General features: G+C 32.2%; 1 protein-coding gene across 1 annotated transcript in view; it reads left to right on the plus strand.

Annotated features, from left to right (window-relative positions):
- The window catches only part of LOC145243935 (uncharacterized), a 324,060-nt gene that overhangs the window by 284,538 nt on the left and 12,786 nt on the right, over positions 1–26,736 (plus strand). The window contains exons 8-11 of the mRNA XM_080107062.1: positions 4,835–4,929; positions 7,216–7,368; positions 17,343–17,495; positions 21,064–21,172. Coding sequence (XP_079963188.1) covers positions 4,835–4,929; positions 7,216–7,368; positions 17,343–17,495; positions 21,064–21,172 — 510 coding nt within the window. The remainder of the gene's footprint in view (positions 1–4,834; positions 4,930–7,215; positions 7,369–17,342; positions 17,496–21,063; positions 21,173–26,736) is intronic.

The raw sequence follows: 26,736 nt of genomic DNA on the forward strand, positions 1-26,736 counted from the left end.
GAAATAAAATCTTAATTTATTTTTTCGCTGTTTCTAAATTCGTCCAATTCCATCTTAAAATTTTCTCTGCTCTTCTTAACCAAATTCAGCAACTTATTTCCAAATTGTATCACTCTATTAGCAAAAGTTTTTTGAAATCTACATTGACAGTAAATTTCTAAAAAAAATATATTCAACATCACTCAAAACATCCGAGTAAATGTGAGAATTTATGTTGGCAAAAGTCATGAGTGAGAACAGGTTCATTGTTAGTTGATCAGTTGAGGTTGAAGTGTGAGTTACGATGATCTTGACTGTCTGCTTGATCTATAAATGAATCAAATTTAATACAGAGCATTAATAGATAATGAAGGATGTCTTTTAATGTATTGCTTATAGGCAGGCAGATACCAAATCTCCGTTAGAGTATGATTTGTATTATAATGTTCAGTTTATTTTTTAATGAACTTTTAGGAGTATGCTTTGTTTCAGTCCATTTAACGATATAATTTAAAATAGCTAAAGAAAAATAACTCACTCTCTCTGTTTGATATTTCAGAATTTACATTTTTTTCTCAGTCTGAATTTATATTCAAATGTATAAGCTAATATTCTTAAGGCACTTCTGATGATCAAGTGTCCTATAAAATTGCTGGTGTTGATGGCTAAATGTGGAAACACTAAGGCAGAGTAAAAACTTTAATTATTTTTCACCATTATGCATTTAAGCCAGGTTTCTCTTGTGATTTCCACGCACCGTCGTGCCTAAGGTATCCGTGCGTTTTATTAGGTTAATTTGGGAGGTGGCACGCTGTATACGGCTAAACCACCTGAGATACAGCGCACATAAGGCATGCAGTATGTCAAACAATACCATGCTTTAATAGAGCATGGATGCACAGATTCTTATCTCTAGTTTGTGAGGAGTGAAAGTACATATGCAATCCCCACCAGCATTTAACTTAGTAATTTAAATTGTATTTTTAAAAATAAGCAAATGAACAAAAAAATTGATAACCCAATTTTTTTGTTCATTTGCTTATTTTGGAAAATACAATTTGAAAAAAAAAAAAAACTTGTTTCATTTTGCAGATGACAGCTTCGGGCAAAACCTTTGTCAACATCAGGAGACATAGCTTGAAGATAACCAAAAAATTATTTGTTACTTGTTATTTGTAGTTTTTTTTTTTTTTCAACTCTACACGAAAGACAAAATGATGCAGGCAATAATACAACAGTATAACTCTTAGAACTAAAAAGGCACAACACATGTCTTTGTTATAATTACAATCAAGCATTGTATTTTATTACATTTTATAACTGAATACTAAAATCATTTTTTATTAAGTTATAGTGCTGAAAAAAATAAGCGTAAAGACATGTTTGTTATTTAAGATAATTAGTATAATGGATACTATCATGGACTATGGGAATGGCTATGATGTTCAAATGCAATCAGATTTATTTTGATCAGCACTAATGCTAGTATGAATGATATGAAAGTGCAGCCTCTCAAGCAACTTATGTTCAATTAAATGTTTACAGTAGTTATGTTTGAGGATTAAATGATGTGTTGTAAATTAAACAAACCAGTTCACAACAAAACCTTTAAGTGTTATGCAAACTATTTAATGGTTAGACCTCGGTTCTAAGAGAGCCTCCTCACTGACTGTACCTCCTACATTGGAGGAGAGGCAGATGCCTGTTATTTAATGCATCGTTACATGTGATAGAATACCGAGGGGAATGACCTTGGTTTCCTATGAGATGCTCAAAGTACATCTCACAATAAACCTGACCTTGTGGGAAGACAAAAACCAATCAAACAAGCAAAACTTTAGGTCAGTCTTCAATCCATAATTGGATCTTCTGCAACTGTTTTATGGACGTTTCTCATTTTTGCACTTTTTTTTGTGAAAATAATTGTCAGAAACCAATTGGTCAGATCTACAATTGAACCATGTTCTATCATTCGATTAGCAAAAACTAAATAAATATTCTCTCTTGAGGATAGATTTATATTTATTGCGATCACAAAGGAGACTTCTGATGTTTTGGTTAAAGAACGAATTTCACAAAATAGTCTGTAAAATGCACAATAATACTTTCATCGTTTTTATGGTTCGTAGAGGATAAACTTCTAAAAATAATTTGTCTTTAAGAAACTTTTCAATAAAAAAAAAATGAACTGCTAGCATTTTCAAAAATTTTGATAAGACGTGATTATACAATGCGATAAAAATAATGAACGCTAGTTTTTAACTTAAAACAATAAGATTTTTCCTATTGTTTGGATTTTTAAGATTACTGTTCTCATCTTGAATGTTATTTTCACGTTTCACTCCCGACCTTCTTCAGGTGTATCTTGTTAAACTCTGGAATCATTCTGTCGAACTCTGGAATCAAGAACCTGTGGTATAGTGCATATAGTACTTGGTAAAATTCAGCTGTAAAAGTTACACTCTTCTAGAGGTTGAAGGTACAATCCTCAGTGTGGGCAACACTCAAAAATTCAATTGTGTATTACTTCGTACTTCTACCCAGTCATGGCTGATGGGACGAGAGCATGCTACCCCCATAGATTAAATAAAAGGTTTTGTTTGAAATTCCATGCAGATTCATGAGTTCAGCAGAAAGATTCCTGAGTTCAACAAGATACACCTGCAGAAGGTTGAAGGTTACATCAACCAAAATGTGAAAATCACACTCCAGATGGAAATAGTAGTGCGAAGAATCCAAATAATACGAATGATAAATTCACATCTCAAAAATTTGGAAACATAATAAAAAATTTTATTGGTCTCTCGACAAAAGAGTGATTGGACCTAATAATTCAATAACCACACCTTGAATTTATTTTTGGAAATTTTGCACAAACATAAGTCCTGGTGAAAGTAAATTTTTGTCAGAACAGATTTTCCAGGATAGCTCTGGTTGCTTCCCGAATTGTTCATTCGTTTGCACTTTTCTCAATAAATACACGTTGGATTAAAAAAAACAAAAATTTGCACAAGCTGTGGTTGAAGTAAAATTTTAACTTGTAGAGGGGGGGGGGGCATTGCATGCTCAGATTTTTTTTCATTAAAAATCTGTCGTCATATTAATTGAAGTAACATTTAAAACAATTTTTTTTTTTTTTTTTTTTTTTTTTTTTCAAATTACTTTTGTCATCTCACGTGGCATGTAAGATTATTGATTTCTTTTGGGAAAATGTGACCTGTTGACAACACAATAAATCAATAAGTTTTGTGTCGAAATGGTAGGTTTTAATCTCATCGTCCGTATGCAAAAGTGTGAGGACATAACGTTTCTATCTTCACGATACCTAAGTTTCAACGATTCAGTTAAAAATCGACAAACAAGCAAGTCAATGTTGAAAAATTAAGTTATTTTCAGTTTATTATCTGTTAAATGAAGCCGACGTGGGAGACTCTTTTGCAGTACTATCCCCCCCCCCCACCCCCCAAAAAAAGAGGGACGTGATAGGTTTATTGCCCACCACATGTCTTTTCACTTGTTCGGGGATGCAGCCGGGACTTCCAGTTTTGTTTAAACATTAGTTCTCAGTGTTGATTGTTCTTGTGCAAGGACCCTGTCAATATTTATTGTAAATAAATACAGTTCAGTACAAGGCTGTAAAGTTTGGGGGAACAGAATTGTGAAGAGTGTCTGTTGTCAAGCATTGTTTATATTTAATTTTAACTATACTCATTCATGACCCCTCTTCATACTTAACGATACCTTTCAGCTGCGTCATTCCATCCATCAGTGACCATACTATACAATCACAATGACACCACATTCACTCAGTGGAACACTCAGATCCATTCCATGTTAAGCATTCAAAGTTTCCTAAAGAATTGGGCTTGTATTGCCAACCCTTGATGTATGCTTACCCCACAGTGTATCCTGATTGGTTAATATCACTACTATACCAATCATACACTAGTGCCACCATTTAACTTCTCTAAATTCAAGGGGAGATGACTTTATCTTGATGCTGGATGCCTTTATTAGCTACTGGAATCCCCCACTATATTTCCTACATGCATATATGCTAAAACTTTATAGAACTTTATGAAACCTTTATTAACAATCATTAGAGTAATTGTAAAAAGAAAAAAAATGATGGGTGCCACTGATGGTGTAATGGATCACTGGTTATGCAATGGACTAAATAGAGTTTAAAGCCATCAGAATAATTAAATTTATTTGTCAAAAATAAAACCAGCATGCTTCAATTGCTATCCAGGGAAATAATGGTATAAATTTAAGCAGAAGAGGATACAGTAGTGCAGCCAAAATTTGTCTTGCATTGTTGCGTTATTAATACATTTATCACCGAAGTATATTCCAAGGTCCAGTGATCCTGATTGAGAAAGTTTCCCTGCTCCGGTTTAATTAAAATCTGTGGTAAAATAGTTTCTTGTGTCCACTCTTTCTGATGCAAAATTGAATGATAGGTCTTAAGGTTAATGATAGGTCTTAAATTTTCATTACTAATGATTACTATATTGACCAACTTCTACTGTACACTCTTTAACCCTTATCCTTGAGTGGCCTCTGGGCCTTGATAATGTGGTGATGCCTTTGTAAAAAAAAAAAAAAAAAAAAAAGGTACATCATAATGATCGTTTTATCGCTGCACCTTGTATTGAATTTTTATCATTTTTTACCCCCACTTTATTGATATTTTTTTTATCATCTTGTTTTTCTATTTGTAAACTTTATACATTTGTATAATTCAAAATAGATTTGTTTTAGTTATATTTTTGGACCTCATTACAATTGTTATTTCCTGCTGATGATTCTTTAGCTTTCCTACATTTGATATGATTGTTTCTTTGTCTTGTAGGGGCTTATGGCACAGCCATGGAGGACACATCTGATGGAGAAGACATTGTAGGCAGCGCTGGCTCCTTCTCTGAGGCCGCTTGGGACAACTACCAGGTAAGTGCAGAGACATATCTGTTCTTCTCATTCTCGTTATTATAATAGCATCTGAATCTGAAATCAAGTTGTCATCACCAACCAGTGTCTAATAACTCAACACGGACAGTCTAGGGTTGTCTATTGCAGGTTGGTAGTCGGCCTTTGTCTTGCAAGGCCACAAAGCTATCCAAATTAATAAATAATTAAATAATAAATAAAAACTACTTTATTTTTTGTAAAGTGTGCCCTATGATCTCCTTTAAACCCAGGTCTGAGGTTAAAATTGTCAGACTCCAATTAGCAAAAAGTTAAAGATGAAAACCTCTCCTCTCCTTCCTTCTCATTTAATAATGGTTTTTATTGGTATTATTTTTTTTTTTTTACTTTTTATGTATATACACATAATATAAGTTATTGCATGCATATATTTTCAGTATTTACTTCAACAGTGCTCAATAAGTGAATAGAGCTTAGTAGTAGTATGAATATATATTTATGGCAAGTAAGCTACACAGAAATGTTAATGTTCTGCTCTTGAAGGAAATCGTTGTCATTTAGCCTGATTATTTCCTTCATGAATGAAGCATGAATGTTTCTTTGTGGTTTACTTGCTATAAATTCATAGATATGCACACACACACTTATTAATTCCTAATAAGACTAGTAGAATAATTTCCGTTCCCTAAAAGTGTTTTAGTGGGCAGTTTTTTGGATCATCCCTATATATTCAAATCAAATTTGCAGTAATTTACCACTATTTTACATATATATGTTTTTTTGTTTGTTTGTTTGTTTTTTTTAAGAAAATCCTAATTGATGCATATTGTTTCGTTCTGTTGTGCAATACAGACAAAAACTGGTTTGATACTTTGAAGTGCGTTTTTCTTTAGTCTTTGGTTCATTTTGTTGACCAGTCTGCACTAACATAACCCAAAGTGTGTGTGTGTGTGTGTGTGTGTGTGTGTGTGTGTGTGTGTGTGTGTGTATAAATAAATTAGTCGATATCAATATCAAAGTCTTTTAGAATAAGATTACTTAACAAAACCTGTTCTTTTTTTTCCTTTTCTTTTTTTAGTTGTTTCTTGTGTCCTTTGCTTCGACATTTTTTTTTTATTGTATTCGTCATATCGATCTTTGATTTACTCTCTCTCTCTCTCTCTCTCAATTCAATAACAGGGTAGAAATAGGAAATAAATTACAAATTTCATCTGTTACTTTTAACGGACACACACACAGTTGTCGTTAGAGTGAAGTTATGGTGTTATATATTTATATATAATTGTACATTTTTTTTAGAAATCTGAAAAATAAAACCAATTAAATTAAATTGAAGGGCTTTCAGAATTAATAAGTCTCGGTTTGAGGATAATAAAGCGGAAATGTGAAGTAAATATTGTCACAGAAATTGTAAGTGGTAAGATATATCTGTTGTATAAATAGTCCTGTCTGTGTATGGCGCCGACTAAAAGTCAGAAACTACACATGGCATACTTATAAACATTATTTTATATTCAGTGTGATTCTCGACCTGCTTATGATAAATTAGTGCACATGTACTCGTTCATTTCCAAAACCAATAAATGCTGAAATTAGATCAATCAGTTTTCTATTTCTTTTTCTTTTTTTATACTGAACCGATTACTAAAGAGAGAAGAGAGGCAGTCGAATGTAGAGAGAGAAAGCGAGAAGGGCAATTAAAGGTAGAGAAGGGAGAATAGTTGACGGTAGAGAGCAAGAAAGAGGAAAGAAAGAGAGAGCAAAAAAAAAAAGGGTAGTTTGAAGTAGACAGAAGTTTTTAAATAAAGAAAATTTAACTCATAACCTTTTTAACTCTTTTATTTTATTATTCATGGCCCAGGCAACACCGAGTAATCCTGCTAGTATTTTGTTTTAATAATCATGGCATATTTTATCTCAATTCTCTCGTGAAATACTATAAAAACGGAGTTTACCAAGTGCACAAAGAGAATTGTGGAAGATTTGACCCCTAGCATATATAACCATATTTAAGAGGTGTGATATGAAAATTTTTTTTTGACAAATGGGATTTAACCAGGTCATGTCGAAATATGAAATCATGTATGGAGAGAGGGGGGGGGGGCATTCATTAACCACAGAATTAATGATCTGATATAAATAAATAAAACAGCATTAACTTTATTTGTCATTGTTTGAAGCCAAATGTTTTTTCTGTTTTCCTGTGTCTACTTATGCAGCCATTATGAATGAGAGCAAAACGATTTCTGTGTTTTTAATTGTTGTGATTGTAACCCGACTTTAATTGTGAATTTATTAACTTTGTAGGCACCGTTGTATCCCACTGTCAGCGATGAGGCAACTGAACCAGCATTGCAGTGGTCAGATGAGATGGAGTTTGATGAAGAACTGCCTGCCCCTGCTAATAGCACTATTATTACGCAGATGGTGGCAAAAAAGAGTGATGAAGATTCTGGGAAGGTAAGTCAGCATCTATATTCCTATATTTTGATATTGATCCTCCATACTCAAGGTTTTTTTTTTTTTTGTGGCCGTTATAGAAATTGATGTGTCAGCATTTAAAAAAAAAATTTTAATTACATTAAATGAAGATTAGTATTTTCAATGAATTTAATGGCACCAAATTTCCTCTGACACCATATGAAGTCAATATGGTGCAATTATAGATTCAAATTAACACTTACTAAGGATGCAATTGAAAACAAAAACCTATATTAAGATAAAGCACAACTTTTCCTGAGTATAATTTGATGAGAAATCTAATGGTGTTATTTATTTTGTATTAAGGTTTTTGTTTTATTTTTTACAATAATATTGTAGGGACCTGGTTTCACAGCTTACCTCCATAAACAGTAAAGATGGAAGTGTTATTTAAAAAATAAAAAATAAGAACATAAAAATGTTAATATAGGGCATCGAATACACAGAACTCTCATTACTTCCTGAACAACACCAGTCGATGCCAGCTCATATATATATATATATATATATATATATATATATATATATATATATATATACTAGCATTTCAGCCCGGCGTTGCCCGAGTGTTTGGGTGGTGTATGTTGAGCAAAAACAAAAAAGTGGTAGTAGGAAGGCAGCAGGTTCAAACCTGTACTGCGAAGGAGGAACAGGGAAAAAAACGTGACGTCTTTGCTGTTATGACCACCGCCAAACCGGAAGTGACATAGATTTAAATTAAGGCTAGACAATCAAAAGGAGAGGATGACTTTCAAAAATATCGGCGAAAAAGCGCCCCCCCCCCCCGCATTGTAGAAAAGTTGAAGGTGAAGATATTAATATTTTTAGCCAATTTTTCAATATTTGTCGTCTGAAAGGTCGAACTTCAAAACGATACTGATCTTGTAAAAATCCATTGCCCCTGTCGAAAGTTTTAGGCAGACATGCAAACATACATACATTTATATATTGGTAACTAAAAATTTTCGACCCAAACCGATTAAAAAGCTTGCCCTATCTCTGAATACCCTTTATGTAAAATTTCAAATGTTTAGATCAGAAATTGTCTTAACATTTATTGTTTTGGGCTCAAATCAAGTTAAGTTAGATCCATGTCCAAGAAACCTATATCTAAAATTTCAAGTGTTTATACCCAAAATTGTCGGAGGAGTTTGGTAGAGTTCTTAACAGCCAAATTTCTGGCCTAAAACCGATTACAAAGATTTTCCCAAATCTCAGTACCCTGTATATCAAATTTCGAATCTGTAGACTTAAAATTAAGTTATTGCGTAGAGAAATGTACACAGACACGTTCACTTTCACAGATATATAGATTTTTCTTGAATTAGATATGTTTTCAGGACTTCCTCAGAGAATCTTAATCTCTAAAGCATAGGCGTTAAAATTTAAATCAATTCATTTAATATTTTGAATTTTAACAACTACGCTTTTTTTTTTTTTTTTTAATTTAATTCTTTCCACATCATTCTAATTTGAATTTCTGTTTTTTTTTTTTGTTTTTTTTGTTTTTTTATATAAATCATCTTGAAAGTCTTTAAAAAAAATGACAAAACGTCAAAGAACACTGCCAGACACATAAAGTACATTTGTGTGAAATTTACAAAAAAAATCTGCCCAGCCGTTTCTGCGTTCATAGGGAACAAACTCACACACACATACAATTCCTTGTTTAGTTCTGATGCTGTCAATCTATACAAAATATTACTTACTCCTCCTTTAGTTAACTAGACTGTAACACTAGCTATAGGCATGTTCGAAATAAAAGATGGAATTTATCCTAACCAAATGTAGTAGTAGTGTTAATACTAGTGAAAAAAGAAGCAGACAATAACTGATTTTTTTCCAAATAATTATAGGTGCTTTAGCTAAGGAAGTTTTTAACTAAAATTTCTAGACAAAAAAATATGTAAAAATAAAGTTAAAAATGAATATTTTACTTGTACGTCTTACTATATTTAAAGTTATCCTGTCAGAATTTAAAATTTAGACCTTAATAGCATCATATCTGACACTTCAGTATTTTATTCTAACTAGCCACTTTTTGTTTTTTTTTTATTATTTTCATCCAACATGTTTCGTTTGTTTGTTTTTGCTTGATTTGATTAAAAAAAAAAGGATTATTCTTGTTTGTAAGATTGTTACTATGGCAACAATTTTAAATAATGAATCAAATAATCTATATATATATATATATAAAAGCGAAAATATATGTATGTATGTGTGTATGTTTGTGTGTCTGCTAAAAACTTTCGACAGACAGAACAAAAATTCACAAACTCGGTATCATATTGAAGCTCCATCCTTCGCTCGAAAAATTGGCCAAAAACGTTCATTTTTTCACCTCGAAATTGATAATTTTCGACAGGGAGGGAGTCAACAAAAACGGTCCCCTCATGACAACGACCGGTTCTATGCATGCGCCAGATGACGTCATGACCTGATTTACTTTAAATAGTTGAAAAACTGAACAAATTTCATGTACGTCGCGTTAGGTCAGTTGATTAGCGCGTTGGTTCATTATCTAAACGTTTTGGGTTCGAATCGTGGTGTGAGATTCTTTTTTTTTTTTTTCGATTTATTAAATTTAAATATTGAACCAATGTTATTTAAGCCATTTTTCACGTAACGATCGTTTTTCTGTTTTTTTTTTTTTTTTTACTTCGCTTATCCATCCCCAACCACCCACCCAAAAACACCCGGGTACCCACCGATTTTTTAAATTTTAATATCGAAACAGGCTTATTTAAGCCATTTTTCACGTGTTCGTTCTTCTGTTTTCAACATCGTTTGTTTGCCCACTTAAGTTTTAACGTTTTCTTTTTTTACTTCGCTTATAACAAACAAACCTGGTCATTGACGTCATCGTCGTCGTCGTAACGCTCGACGACTTCCGGGCACGCACCGGTCAATTTGGTTTTTACTTAAATAAATTCAAACATCTTTCACTAACTCATTCTGGCTGGCCGATTTTATTTTCAAACTTCGCCTCAAGGCTTTGGATTCGATCCCCCCCCCCCGGGTTCTTTTTTATTTAACACCACACACACCTACAAACACCCGGGCAATGCTGGGTACCCCCGCTAGCGTAAGGATATAAATCTTAAAATATGACTTATTTCCCTTATATTATTTGAGTTATTCTTCTCTACCTCAATAACATTTTGTGATCACATGTTTCTGTGTGTGTTTTTTACCTATGCGTGACTTGTTTCTTGCATATATTTTAGACCACTTTTAATCTAAAATTTCTAGAGGTACTTATTAAAATGATAAAACAGGAAAAACAAAAATTTTCCTTCTTTTTCTCTATAACTTTAAAAATGTGCAACAAATGGATTCCGGGCAATGCCGGATTGGGTCAGCTAGTTTACTATAAACTGAAATTATCATGTAACATTTATTTTATTTGAATCCCTTTAAAAAAATTGAGTATTGATAAAGAAAGGCACCGTGGAATGTTTGCAGGGTGTTGCTAGTTTTAATTATTTGATGGTGTTTAACTTGGCCGTGGTTAATCTGTGTGTGAGACGGGTTGTTCGTCTGTCAGAATTCAAGAAACCATAGTTTCTAGTTTTACCAGAGAGATAGAAAAAAATTGGATCATTTAAAAAAAATTTTTTTTATATAAAATGGATTACTGCAGGCAACAACTTCCTGATCCAATCAGAATTATGTAAAAACATTAAAATTCAGATATTGTGCATAGAAAATAAAAAGGAAGGGTGGGTAACAGGGTGGTGTGTATTTTAAAGGAAGCAACAGAGTTTCCTTCCGCTCTCTCTTTCTTTTTTCTCCTCATTCTATTTGTGTTGGTGTAAAAGAAAACATCTTTTTCATCGATTCAGTTGCTTCTTAATAAATATGCCCTGGTGTCAAACCTCGACACCTTTCTGTCTTCTTCCCTTTCTCTGCGGTTCTCAGGTTTAGGGATGATACACCATATTTTTATAAACCCCCTCCCCTACACACACACGCCCTTAAAAAAAAAAAAAAAAAAAAAAAAAAAAACGGTTAATACACTTTGGATTTTCTTTTGATCTGTGAAATTCCTCTAATTCATATACACATAACTAATGATGATAAAAATTGTTTTTTTTTATGCTTTCTTTTTATTTGGTTTTATTATTTGTGTCCTCTTTTTTTTTCTTTTTTTTTTTTCAAAAATGTTCAGTGAACTTCAGTGATATTGCGTAAACAAGGTAGAACAATGGGTTAACTGTTTCAGTAGGATCAAGGATTTTTATATTCTATTCAATGATATATATATATATATATATAGTAAGTTATAAAATCAAAAAGTAATGATTAAGTTTACAAGCCAAAACTTTTGTAAACTTAAAGAGAATGTTAATATTTATATAATAATCCAAACCGAAATAAGAGTTCAATACAACTAAAATAGGAAATAGAGCTTGTCATAGAAGAACACAATTTAAGACTGTAAATTTACATGAAATTATTGTTCGACAGGATGCTCGGAACAAAATATTAAGATTTCCTTAATTCGCGAATTTTCAAAGAATGCATTCTTTTCATCTGAGGAGGAAAAAATCAAGTTAAAGAATCAAAACAATTCAGGATATCTCCAAGATATCCTACACTTGATTCTCTCTTTCCCTGAATGTGTTTATGATTTTCATGTTTTGTTCCTATTATTGGAAAAACATCCCTTTATCTTGACGTTTTGTTCTTGAATAGGTTGCGGATATGTCCACTTGATGCAATCTGAATTGTGACTGATAAAGTCTATATGCCGATAAGAAAGATTATATAATTTTTCAAGCTTTACTCTCATGTAATAGTGTTAATAAATGCTTTCCTGAAACACATGTGCATATGGATAAGCATTTTTTTAGTTTTTATTTTCAGAATTTGATTGCATTTAAAATTTTAATCATGTAATAAATTTTATAATCTACCAAATTATATTTTATTCATATTCATTAAATATATATAAATGGAGCCATGAAATGTCTGCAGTATTTTGCTAGTTTTAATTATTTTGTGGTTTTTACCTTTGCCATGGTTAATCTGTAATGTTAGGGAGACGGGTTGACTTAAAGAGGTTTTTTTTCTTTTTTTTGTTTTGTTAATTTTCCACCTTTTACTTTTATGTATTGCTCTGACGATATAATAAAGTCATATATAACTGTTATTCCTCATCTTTTATTTTAATTTTATATGCGTATATATGTTTATATATATATATTATATTTTGTGTACAGAAAATCATTAGATGAGTCATTGGTACCGTCGGTTTCAAGCCCAATAATTAGGACCGTTTTAGATATTCATATCATATCTGTACACAAAATACAAAATATAAATACGTTCTTAGTTTTCGGATTTTCCTTTTAATCGAGCACTCTGCTGGATTTAAAAAAAAAAAAAAAAAAAAAAACTAACACTACTACAAAACTTATAGTAGTGTAGTAATCGTTAATGGTGTAAATTAGGTAGAATTTGGATTATTTATGAGGGCGGCTCAGCAAGAACTTATTTACATTGGATTTGAAGGCTACCATATTTTATTCAACCGGGAAGACAGGTCAGTGGAACAGTGTTCCAAAGGTAGGCAGTTCTGGGAAAGAAGCTTTATTCATGGAATCTGCATTTAGATTTAGGCACACATAAAGAGGGGGGGAAATCATATATAGTGGTTGTAGCTAGTCAAATGTTTTTTTGTGAAAGTTAAGCAAGAGGGGACCATAGATTGGAGTTTAGGTGAGCATTTGCCATGGAAATAGCGATAGAGACAGGCTTGTGATGTCCCTTCTATGGGAAAGAGGTTGCAGGGAAAAGAAAAGGGTATCACCTAATAGGTTTCCAAACCGGTTTTGAATTCTAACAAGGTAGGATAGGACATGCCAAGCAGATCCTCCACAGATGTGGCAACAGTACTCCATTTTAGAGCGAACCTGGCTCTAGTGTTGTGCAATTTTTTTTATTTTTTTTAATTATAGTACTTGTTTTTATCTGGGGACATTTTTTTTTTTTTTTTTTTTCTCAATTTTATTTTAAGGGTTTCCTTTTCCATTGTATTATGCTTGATAATAACTGGTGACAAATCCCTCACCTAGGAAATAACAAATCCCAAATAATTTTTTTTTTTTTGTCATTTATTTTATCAAGTAAAAAATATAGAAACGTTGGGGATTTTTATATGAACATTATGTGGATTGGTAATCTCTTAAACCAACGCATTTCAGGTGAAAACATTACGTACTCACGTGTCATGTCAAAATTAGGATAAATTCAAAAAAATTGCAGAAAAGTGATTCAATTGAATATGCGCTGGATGAATTTACAAAATAAAAATCATCTGCAATAACGCTTTGTTTTAAAAATAATTAACCCTTAATTTAACTCAAGAGAGATAAGTCAGTTTGTCATACTGAATTGGTCGCACAACTCTTCCACATTAAAACATACAATAAAACTTGATAATTTGATAAATTCTATTTTTACTTATTATTTTTCTATTGAATCATTTTTCATAATTTTTCAATTTATACTAATTTCGCCATGACATGTAATGTTTTCACCTGAAATGTGTTGGTTTAAGAGATCACTGATCTACACAAGAACCTAACTTTTACTATTTTTATGCATGGGCACATATGAGGATGGGTTCATACCTTTCATAATCTATTAGCAATGCTAATTACATATTTCATATATATTGTGATCTAAAAACCATTCCATCCAAAGAATCATTAAAAGAATTCATGATCCTTTTTGTAATCCAACTATATTTGGTATAAATAAACTATGTCTTACTTGTCCACATTTCAGCTATATTAGTGTTGGGACAATGAATTGGAATCGGAAAAATCGGAACTTTTGTGGAAATCAGGAAAATTTGTGCATATTTTCTGATGCCAAAACGATTCCCTTAATTATTTTTTTTATTTGACTTTGTTTAAAACAAAATCATTCATTGCTGTTAATAATAATAAAATAATAAACATTTATTAATTTTGAACTAACAGTAAAGCTAAAATATAAAGATCATCCCAAACAAGTGTGTTTTTATGTTTTTAAAAATTATATGAACATTTAAAATATGTTTTTATGGTAATCGGAGAAAAAAATAACTTTATAGTTAAATATTTAGAGATTTATAAAGAATCGATAATTGTATCGGAATCAAGAAAAATATTGGTATCGTCCCATCACTAATATATATATGCACATAAACACATTTGTACATTATATATTTACTAGAAAAGTTACCCGATATTACCCAGAGCAAAAAAAGTGTAACATGTTTTCATTACGACTTCTCTTTCTCAACCTTTCTTTAGCTTTCTCTCCTTCCCTATTCCCTCCTCCATTTTCCTTTCTCTTCTCTCTAAAAGCTTCTTTCTCCCCCACCCAGGCCATTCCTCTCTCGCTGAACATACACACTCACATACACGCAGCCTTCCTTTATAGAATAGATTTCTTGTGGAATTAGTGAATATAATTTTCTTTCTAAACTAGTATGTAATTTTACTGAAAAATCACCCCTTTCCTGAGAGAACCTAGCCCAATTGACTCTCAGAGAATGAATATTTTTTTCTAAACATTAGATATTATTTATTCATAATACTGATCAGGAAAATATCAACATTGTGGGTTTTTATTTTGTAGTTTTTTTTTTACTTTTAATTAGACATACAGACATGAAGACCAGGAAACGCCTAACCTTACATAAAATAATATATCGAAACCAATGTATAGACAGGATATACCTACTACGAAAAGAGGGTGGCCTCCGTCTCACTGAAATAAACCATACATATCGAGCCACCATAGTAAGCATGGGGCAGTATATTAAAAGCTTAACAGATATGATAATAGAAATAGTGAGGGACCACCAAGAACGTCTACCCCAACAAACCTCAGTCACGAAGCTTGCTGAAAACTTTGGGGGTGACATACTGGAAAATACTGCAGAGGTATATGATAATCCAGCAACACAGATTGCAAGAAAAAAAAGAAATACACCGAAATCGAAATAGACACAAGAAAACAAAGATGGGAACAACATAAAAGAGCAGGAAAGTTCCTGGAGGAGCTTAAACAGGAATATATAGATGAAGAATGCTTCACTCCAATGGCTCAAGAGCGGGAGACTTCCATTTGATGAGGAAAGACTCATTATAGCCAGTCAAGATCAGGGCTTACTTACAAATAGATTTTTAAAAATGGTGGGCTTACAAGCAAATGGCCAATACCGGTTTTGCCACTCAGCAATTCAGAGCCCAAGCCACTTAATGTCTGCATGCCCAATCTTATTGGCAGATGGCCTTTACACTGCCCATTACAACAAAGTATGTAAGTACCTCCATTGGAAGATCTGTCGAGAGATACAACTTGACAGAGCGACGAACATTTGGAAACATGAACCACCATCGATAACATCAAACAGAAATGTGACCGTGTTCTATGACAAAGACATACAGACAGGCAGATACATAAAAGACAAGGCCATCAAACCAGATATTGTTGTATGGAACAAGCCCGAAAGAACTGCGCTCATTATCGATGTCACAGTCCCAAATGATTTTGGCCTTTATAGAGCTGAATGGGAAAAGAACAAAATATCAGGACCTAAAAAATTATCTAAAAACGACATGGTCTCTGAAAGAAATAAACATTATAATGGTTGTGATAGGAGCAACTTGTTTAATAAAAAAGAATCTTCAGAAATACTTAGAAGAAATCTCTGGAAGACCAAGCTGTAATGAAATAAAAATAGCAGCCATAGAGGGAACAGCATCTATTCTTAAAAGAGCCCTCGGATATAAATTTAAATCATAACAGAATCAAGTGTTAGCTTCAGGAGGGAACCCCTTGATCTCTTAAAACTTACTGAAGTTAAATAAAAAAAAAAAAAAGAAGACACTTCTACATCACATAGAAGGGATAATACAGATTTCAAATCTCAGTATCCACTAAGGTATCTTTCAAGGAGTTTGCCTTTCTGTCTTACAATTGATCCATTCAGCAAAGTCCTGAAAAATGCGATGCTGGGTACAACCTTAGTAGAGACAGGAGAAAAATAATAAACGAGTAAACCATTTACTCTTCATGAACGATCTTAAACTATGTAGAGACAGAGAAACACCTTGTCTCCCTGATAGAAACTGTAAAAACTTTCACAAAGGATGTCTGCATGTAGTTTAAATTTGACAAGCCTATCATAGACCCTGGTTGCAGCGGAGAGACCCTAATCTCCTGTCTGTTCCATCTGCAAGCCAAAACCAACTCTCAGCCCATGTGATCGTCAACCACAATTCCCGTTACCCCTAATTTCCGATGCACGTCACCTCTAATTTCCGGTGCATCTAACCATCAGGTGACTGAGTTTGATGGATGTCAAATCTAATATTCTCTGACACTGCTAAACACGCTGATGGGAATCGAAAATGTACTTACATAACTTACTATTTCTACAAACTACCTAGATAGCATTTAAGCTGGGATTCCCAATACTACAATATTATATTGTACCCAATATGTAATCATGATTTCAAACGTAAAAAAAAATGACTTTGGTGCCATAAACTAGAATCAAAATCGAAACCAAAATTTATAGGCCTTCAGCCTGAGATGTTACCGTTGGATAAGAAATAGCTAAAAATAAACTAAGATTAATGTACAAATTTATATATATTTGCACATACATAGAAAAGCAGTTTAAGTTGACTTATGCTTGCTAAGTTGTTATTTCTGTCAATTTTGACCCCTTAGCAACTATTTTTCTGGGTGAAAATTTAAAAAAAAAAAAAAAAAAACAGTCCAAAAAAAAAGTGCAATCACTTAAGCCACCCCGTGCCGCTTTGCGACATTCCATCTCTGAGGAGATACAGTTTTAAAAAAAATGGAGACAGGTAAACAGAAAGACACCGTGAGTTTTATAAATGAGATTTCTTTATACACTTTTTGTTGTTTTGTCTTTTCAGGGATCTCGTTCGGCTTTATGTGATGACAGTGACTCTGATTTAGAAGATTTCTATCATGTCCTTGATGAATCGTCGAATCAACTTAAAGTTACTGATCATGCCTTACAAAAGAAGAAAAAAGATACTGGATTGTACTTGAATACTGGCCGATATGTAAGCAAATGCTTTATTCATTCAATAGTCCGATGATGATGAAATATTTTTCCCTTTTTTTTTTTTTGTATTCTTTTTGTGTTTCCTGATTTACAGCAGGGTTTGCAATAATGGAATTTTGTCCCTACTTGACACGATTACAAGTTTAGTATAGAGGAAGGGTGGTTTTCACCTGATGTCATGATAACTGATGCACCTTTTGTTAAATATCTGACAAGTAAATCCACTAGTATATAAATTGGTCAGTTAAAAATTACAGGAAATTAAAATTCGGTTAGAGTAAACTTGCTGAACTCCAGGTTAGATTTTACTACACTGTGCAAATTAATAGAAACGGATGTGATGTCACATGGCTCAAAGTGAGAGTGAGTGAGAGAAGGTAGCAGTTCCTTGGAAGCAGTAGAAATGTGAATATGTGGCTCAATCAATCTCTCTTTAAAGCTGTATGCTGCAAGAAAGACCAGCCATAACATTGAAGAATTGAATGATATGGAAGGTCTGCTATCTGTTCTATAGTGCAGACGTTGCTCCATTTGAATACAATTTATTCCGATCAATGCTGTACTTTATAAAAGATTATTGGTTTGGATCTTTTGATGAAGTTGAAGAAAGCTGTCAGGAATTTTTTGATTCATAGGATTGGTATTTTAACCAAATTTAAAAGCTTTATTTACAGACATTCGTATTCATTGTTTTTGATTAAATTCTTGCATATAGAATCATTATTTTGAACATGGTGCAAGCTTTTTTTTCTTCAATTTGATACATATTTTTTAGTGAAATATCAGGGTTTTTAAGGATCAATTTTTTTTTGTTTTTCTAAAAAGTCTTACATAAGAATTAGCTTTCAGTTTTTTATCTTATAGAAGAAAGGAGAAAACAAAAAACTGGAATTCAAAAAATAAAATAAAATAAAAACTGAATTGTAAATGATTGAATAGAAGCTTATTGTGTGGAAATTCCTTGCTTTTATTTATTACATAACACATAAATATCGGTGAGTTTGGATCATTATTATTTATTTGTATATTTTTTCTTTGAGCATGTAGCTTTTGAATTGAAAGAATAAACATTCCATAGGACTGTTTCTCTACATTTTTTTGTTTGTTTACATTTTTCAAACATAATGGACAATAATATCGGAGAAGATTAGAGTTTTTGTCACTTTTTTTTTCTAAGGGTGTGATCGACATTGGTAAACAAAGCCGAGTTGTTAACAATATGTGCAGATGTCATTTGCTAGATTACGTGAAGGATCGATATTAATAAAGAGGCCCCTTTGTAGTAAATGTATCTGTGAGTCCATACAAGAAATATATTAAAAGTACTATAATAATAGCTATTGTCTGTTTATGTATCAACACTGATGTCTGTAACTTTTACTAACACTCTTTTATGGCATTTCACTTGTTATAGACAACAAGAAAGTTTTTTTATTTGGTTGTTATTTAGAATTTAATCTAATTTAAAAAAAAAAAAAAAAATACAGAAAAATCTTTATGATGTACATACCTGTCATGGAATGGAAATGCTATACTCCAAAAATCATATAAATTGATCAAGTAGTTTTATTTTTATAAAGAAAATCATTTTTAAACAATTTCAAGCAATCAATGTAAAATCGGTAGTATTACAAGACTGATCTCGCAAGTTTGAATTATTGTGGATTTATCTGCCCTTATGTATTATTCCTTAATTGGAATTGATTTTTGAGATGAGCGTTATATTAATTTATTTTTATTTCGGACTATTATTCTCATCTTTATTAGTTGTTGTTTTTCATTTTTATTGGTTGTTGTTTTTCACGACATTTCGGCCAACTATTCCTCTGGCCTTCATCAGGTGGTAGCCACGACGGATAGGAACCTCGAATCTCCTAACTGCATTCTCAGCAATCACTGCCATCTGTAGTTGTTGTCGTCTTACCACATTTTTGGCCAAGTAAACCTCTGGCTGGCTTTGGGTAGGATTGAAACCAAGACAATGTCCACCTGGAACCGTAGAGATTCAACGTCTCTATCAACTGCGCCATGGGGAAAATGAATTCCAATTAAGGAATAATACATATACCAATCGGTACAGACCCGACTATGGAGGATCAGATAATAAACATGGATTTATAAGATCAAAGAATCCAACCTCAATCGGCCTTCGGTGTCCGTGGCGCAGTTGATAGAGACGTTGAATCTCTACGGATTCAGGTGAACATTGTCTGAAAATAGCGGTTTCAATCCTACCCAAAGCCAGCCAGAGGTTTACTTGGCCAAAACGTGGTGAGACGACAACAACTACAGATGGCAGTGATTGCTGAGAATGCAGTTAAGAGATTCGAGATTCCTATCCATCTCGGCTACCACCTGACGAAGGCCAGAGGAATAGTTGGCCAAAACGTCATGAAAAACAACAACCAATAAAGATGAGAATAGTAGTCCGAAATAAAAATAAATTAATGTTATCTGCCCTTGTTTTTTTTTTCTTTTTCTTTTTTTTTTCAAGATGGTAATGCGAGACAGTCCCGTTTTGCCTACTCATAAAATTTGATTTTTTTTTTGTTTTTTTTAATTTATGTGATTTTTAGAATATGACATCTTTGTTCTGTAAGGAGTACATACACCATAAAGAGTTTTTTTGTATTTTTTTTTAAATTAGGTCTAATTCTAAAAAAGAAACCTGTTTTTATTTTTCGTTAAGCTTTTGTTTTTATATTATTTGTAACTGAACAAATTCTGAAAATGTGATAGTATGGTATGTGAAATAGAATATTTTCGTTTGTTGAACAGCAATATTTTTGTATTATATTAAACTGTTTAGTATATCCTCTGCCTATAAAATATTTTTGTAAATTGCTGTTAAAAAAAAAAATTGTTCTTTCATTTTAAATAATACTTGGTGAGCATAAAAAAAATTAACATCATCTCAATACTGATGTTGATCGGAATTGAGTCAGAAAAATCAGAACTTTTTGGAATATCCGAATCAGGAAAATGTGTCTATTTTCTTATGCTAAAAATTAATTTTTTTAATTTGATTTTTTTTTTTTTTTATTCTTTTAATTTTTTTTTTTTTTCCATTGCTGACAATCATGATAAAATGATGAATATTATTTTTGATTTTAAACTACCAATAAAACTAAGATTTACAGACCACCCCTCCCCCCAACTGTATTTTTTACATTTGTGGAAATATATGTACAGGGGTTTGGTAATCTGAAAATAAAAACTAATAAGCAACTTTGAAGCTTAACATTTAGAGGTTTTCAAAGAATCAGAATCAGTAATTGTACTGGAATCAGGAAATTAGAACAGAATCAGTAATTGTATCAAGATCTGGAAAAATATTGGAATCGTCCCATCACTACTCTACCAATAAAATTTATGTATACCTCATTCAAATAAACTCACTAATCCTGTACACTCATTATCAGCATATTAGGTTTAACATCAGTCCAATAATCTATTCCTGGCTAGGCCTTTATCCATCTTTCTCTCATGTCATTCTCCCAGAACATATTCTGATTAACTTATTTGTTATATAATTTTGTTTAATTTATATACATATTTTTTTTTAGACTGAATTGTTGGCCACCTGTCAGACGAATATCAAGTGCTTGGAAGTAATCTACCAGCACCTGAACACAGCCACACCAGTAAGCAAGGAAGATTTAACTCGAATGCAAGGTAGGAAATTCGTTTTCTGCTCATAGCATAATATTGCATTGCCCTACTTCAGGTCTTATATTAATTAATTAAAAATATATATATATATATATATATTTTTTTTTTTTTTTAATTATTAATTCAGCTTAAATGAATAATGAAATTCGGATTTTAATCTAAAGGCTGTTCCATTACTATAACTAATCAAGTAGAGGAGATAGTTCTTTTTTAAACTATTTGCTAAAATTTTTTTTTTCATTTCTTTTAGGGAGGAGACATTATTACTACTAAATATCTTGCACGTCTCTTTGCTATATCTTTGAATTAACGTTTTGTTTTAGCCAGTTATATGTTACATAACTTTATTTGAACTCGGTGTTTTGTTTTTTGTTATCTGAACAATACTGGGTAGCTTTGTAATGATATAAAACAGTAATTTAGTTTTTTTTTGTTTTTTTTTTACAATTATTTTTATTTATCTATTATATATATAAAAAAAGTTGTATTTCCGTCTGCGTGTATTATGGCTAAAAATACAAGCTACATCATTGAATTTCATATAATTACAAGCTCATGATAAATCAAAAAAATACTGGTTTGAAAATAGGTTTAGAACTTTAGGAAACTCTAATAAAATGCAAATTTTTTTTTTTTTTTTCCACCTCTTGAATTTTGTCTTAAATTTTTTGATATAACATATCCTTCCTCAGAGACTGAAAGCATTTTGTAACATATGTAAACCTATCACCCTTTTTAAGTTAGAATGCATGTGTGTGTGAGGACACTTCTCAACCTATATACTCAACAAATCTTGGATCTATAGATTTGAAATTTGGTATGTAGAGTATTCAGACATGTGGAAAATTTCTTAATGTTTTCATTCAGAAAAAGGGGCTGCTAAGGAGTCAAAATTTAAAAATTGGTACATGAGGTTCATCGGATTTTTATCTGTTTATCAACTGTTTCACAACTGCACAATTGCGGTCATGGTTGGTTTGAAAACATTTTTAAAGATCATGGCAAGCTGGTCTAATGGTTATTGTAATTGACTCCCTGTCTATGGATTATGGTTTTATATTTTTTTACTTTTTTTTACTTACAAAAAGTGAATTGTTTAGAAAAAAGCAATACTCACATGCACATGTCTCAGTTTCTTTCCATTTTTTTTTTTATTTCATTCTTTTTAAAGGAATGTAATGTTACGTTTCATACCTATAGTATTTCTGTTTATAATAAATAAGAAATTTGCATTTATTAAAATATAATATTTACGCATATTTTACGACTGAGCAATGCCAAGTAACCTGCTAGTTTATTAACTAAAGACAAGGAACTCTAATTTTTTTTTTTTTTTTTTTTTTTAAATCAAGAGTTATTTTTCTTATGACAACTTCTATAAAAAAGAGTTGTGTGTATGTTCATGTCCAGAGAGAGGAATGGGCTGAGCAGTGAAGTAAGAAGCGGAAAGACAGAATGATAGATAAATAAAAGTTTGAATAGAAATGTGTTACACTTTTGCCCTCGGCAACGCCGGGTAGCCTTGCTAGTTTTATATAGACCTTAGTAGCATGTATATATGCTAGTATCTGAAAAATTTATGACAAAAGTTTGTAGAAAAAAAAAATGAATTACCTTTAATAAAAAAAATTTAAAAGACATTTGGATGCTAGCATACACATGCTATTAAGTTCTGTATAAAATGAGTGGTTTTTTTTTTTTGTTTGTTTAAAACGTTCCAATAACACTAGAACAGACACATCAAGAAGAAATAAAAAAAGACATCGCTAATTACTGTAATATTTATTCTTTTGTGGTCACCATGAATCAGATTGTTGCATCACATTGATATACCAGTTCTTGTTGAATCACTGAAGTTAAGCAACGTTGAGCCTAGTCAGTACCAGATGGGTGACCATTTGGGAATACCAGGCACTGTATATAGGAGGATGTTGACATCTTTGTGCAAGAAATGCAAAAATCTAACATTGTCATTTCTCCTAACGGGAATATACATGCCACTGGAGACCGCTTGTGAATTTCATATTCCCATTAAACTTCCTTCTTCAGAAAAAGCAGGTTCGACTTGCCTAGAATGAATGACGCTTCGGTGCAGTAATTGGTGCATGGATTAGAGAAAAAGAGTTACTTTTCTTTCATTCTTATTAGTAATTGTCTTAAAAACAGCATTGGAACTAGGTTATACAGTCAGTCAGCTGATGCATTTCGAGTTGTTTTCTTTTTTTTTCTATCATATATAATGGAGAGAGAGAGGTGTAAAAAAACTAACATGATTGATGAGAATTGGAAAAATAGAAACTTTTTGCAGTATCAGAAGTGATAAAAATTTCTGTCTAGTTTCCAATGCCAAGAACTGTTATTTCAAGTGTTGTTTTTTTGTTTGTTTGTTTAAAACTTAATTTTCCGTTGTTGGTACGAATGATGAAATTGTAAATATTTATTGATTTTAAACTAGCAGTAAAACTAAAATCTGTAGATCATGCACCACACACACACGTGTATTTTGCATCTGCAAAAATAGTTGCACATAATTACATGGGTCTTTATAATGATCTGGAAATTAAAAAAAAAAAAAACAATTCAATAGCTGAATATTTAGAGATTTTAAAAGAATCGGAATTGATAATTGTATCGGAATCGGGGGGGAAATATTGGAATCGTCTCAACAGAAGTAGAAAGAAAAGGTTTAAAAAGAAAGATGTTTTTTTGTTTTTTTTGTTAACTCTTTTTCTTTTCTTTTTTTTATTAGTTTTGCTCCTGGGCAACACTTGTTATCTCTACTAGTTTGATATAAGATGAACCTTTCAAATGTCACTTTTGTATATATTTTTTTTTTTACTTTAAAATTGGGGAAATTCTATATTTTTGCCGCAACTGAGTTCAGTTCTAATTTTTTTTTAAGTTGAAGGAAATGTGTTGGGTTCAAATTTCAAGAAACTCGATTTCTATGAAGTCTTTATCTCCAACGGCTTCCAAGTGGTTCCTGTTTCTTCAAGAATAATCAGATACTCAAAGAAAAAGTATTGATTTTTTTTTTTTTTTTTACCATATACAGGTTCTATAACACATTTAACTATCTTCATTTCAAGTGTTAGAGTTATATACCCCCTTTGATTGAGCCTGTAGAAATGTCTTCCTCTCTTTCTTGTGTGCAACAATTCAAGTCTGGATGCTGCTGTCCATGCTCAATCTAAATGATCGTTCATTTAAATGATAATACTTGTCCCTATTCTATACGGGATAATGTCACTGAATTACGGCGGAAGTAGATTGCAAGAAAAAATTCTGTGTAAGCATTAAAAATGTTTTTATTTATTAAATATTATTACGTGAGGAATCATTTCGAGTTAAAATCTATTGAGAAATACACATTTTGTACTGAGAAATACACACTTTAAATATGTAAGCAGTAGTTGAAGAAATACCAATGGCCATCTTATTTCACTTGATCCAAAGAGCGAAATTATTCTAGAAAACAGTACCTTGCAGTAAGCAATGGTTTGTAGAATACCTGTAACATGTATTATACATGTCTTATAAATGATGTTTATGACAAAGATTTTATACAGACTGTTTTAATTTTTGCTTCTTCACTTTTGCTTTTGGCCCGTTCCATTTTCCTTTTCAGATCACAGTGTTTCACTTTTTAGATCAAGTGAAATAAGACAACCATTGGTATTTGTTCAAGTAATGTTTACATACTTTTAAAGTGTGTATTTCTCAATAGATTTTAACTTGACATGTTTTCTCATGCAATAATAATTAATTGATAAACAAAAACAATTTTAATGCGTACACAGAATTTTTTTTTTTTTTCTCAATCCACTCATGCCGTAATGTAGTGATATTACCCTACTTGCTTGTTCCAATGATGGTAAAATTAAGTAGGAAGTTGTTTTTTAATGTGGAGGATGTTGCTTATCATATAGAGAGACTGGGGGAAGGGAGATAACTCCAGGTGAGAAAGATTTCTCCTTTATTAACTGAGCACAAAACAGATGTTACACCTTGATCCTACAACTAGCACCTATATATTTGCCTCACCATGAGGGTATAGTGAGACAATATAAGTATTTAATGCTGGAAAAATCCAGCTCCTAAAGAGCGGGGACTAAAGAGACAAGAATTAAAATTGCCTCAGTCTAGAAGGACTTCTCCTTCACTGATCAAAGATGAAGTATAGTCTCAGAACAGATACTACAATTTTTTTCCCGGCCAAAAAGCTGATGACAAGCTTTAGTCTGCTCGAGCACGAATCTTGAATGGTAACTCTTGTTCCTATTTACCTGCCTCCTCACAAGGGCAAAGTTAGACACAAAGTCGGTTCTTAATGTGGAGAACATTCAGCTCTCCAAAAAGAAGACTCTTGATTGGAACAAAAGTAAAAATTGTCTCAAGTCTAGAAGGATTTCTTCTTCAACTGAGGATAAAATAGACTGAATGTAACATCAGAACAGTTGTTTTATATTTTATTTCGCAAAACAAAAGTTTAATAAAACAAAATTAGGCACAAGGCCAATCAAAAAATAAGAAAGAGGAGTCTATGGTCATCTGTGTCACTGTACCTTTGTTGACTATGCTATTAATCCTAGCTAGAGTTCTCAGTCACCATAGTACCACATTCATCCTACTTAAGATTCCTAAATCAAATTGTTTTCTTAGGAGGGGGTGATTTAATAATATATATATATATATTTAAAAATAGAAATATATAAAAAGCGTTTTTATTAAAAAACAAGGTTTCATTGTTGGGGGGGGGGTAAAAAAAAAATGTTAGTATGGCCCTCCCAACCATTCTGGATGGGAGACCGTCTGCTGTTTTCCGGCTTGGTGAGAACTAAAAACAAACAGGTTGATCTTCAAATGGGGCTGAATTCTAGACATGTGAGAGGTGTGTGTGGGAGGGGGGGTATGTAATGTTACTCCAAGATAAGATGGAAGCAATTAGTGGGGTGACCAGGGATGAAAAGAAAAGTTGAAGGGTAGGCATCTTGGAGGTTCCTTATCGGGAGAGGGGGAGGGCATTCACTCAACTAACTAAGAACCTAAACTAGACAAGAGGTCTGGGAACTGTGCACGCAATGCTCAGGTGGGGAACATGTACTCCAACTTGCCACCTCTTCGTGCACACAAGCTCACTATTTTGTTCCTGGTCAAAAGGCCAAGCCCTTGTTCTGAAATAATATTTGTCATATGTAGTTGATGATTTTGAATCTGAAACATAAATTCAGCTTTCACAACAGTATTTTTTATGATGAGTCGGATTTAAATATCATATTTGGTTTAATGTACGTTTTTACATGCCAGCATGTGTTGGATAGTTTTTAGAAATTGACTTCAATACTAACCTGTCACTGGTCAGATCTTTATCTATCCCTCTTTCTTTCAAGTTCTTCATCTTCATCACTTCCTCGCATGTTTTCCTTGGCCTTCCCTGTTCCCTCAACTGTTCTACACCAACTGATCCAAAAAGTCTCATCTATTTTAATATGGCCATACCATCAAAGTCTCCTGTTCTTCACACATTTTCCTATATTAGCCAGATTTTTTTCTTATGGACTCACAGA

The sequence above is a fragment of the Euprymna scolopes genome, chromosome 22 (assembly GCF_053919585.1).
Source record: "Euprymna scolopes isolate OS-2025 chromosome 22, ASM5391958v1, whole genome shotgun sequence".
Lineage (NCBI taxonomy): Eukaryota > Metazoa > Mollusca > Cephalopoda > Sepiida > Sepiolidae > Euprymna > Euprymna scolopes.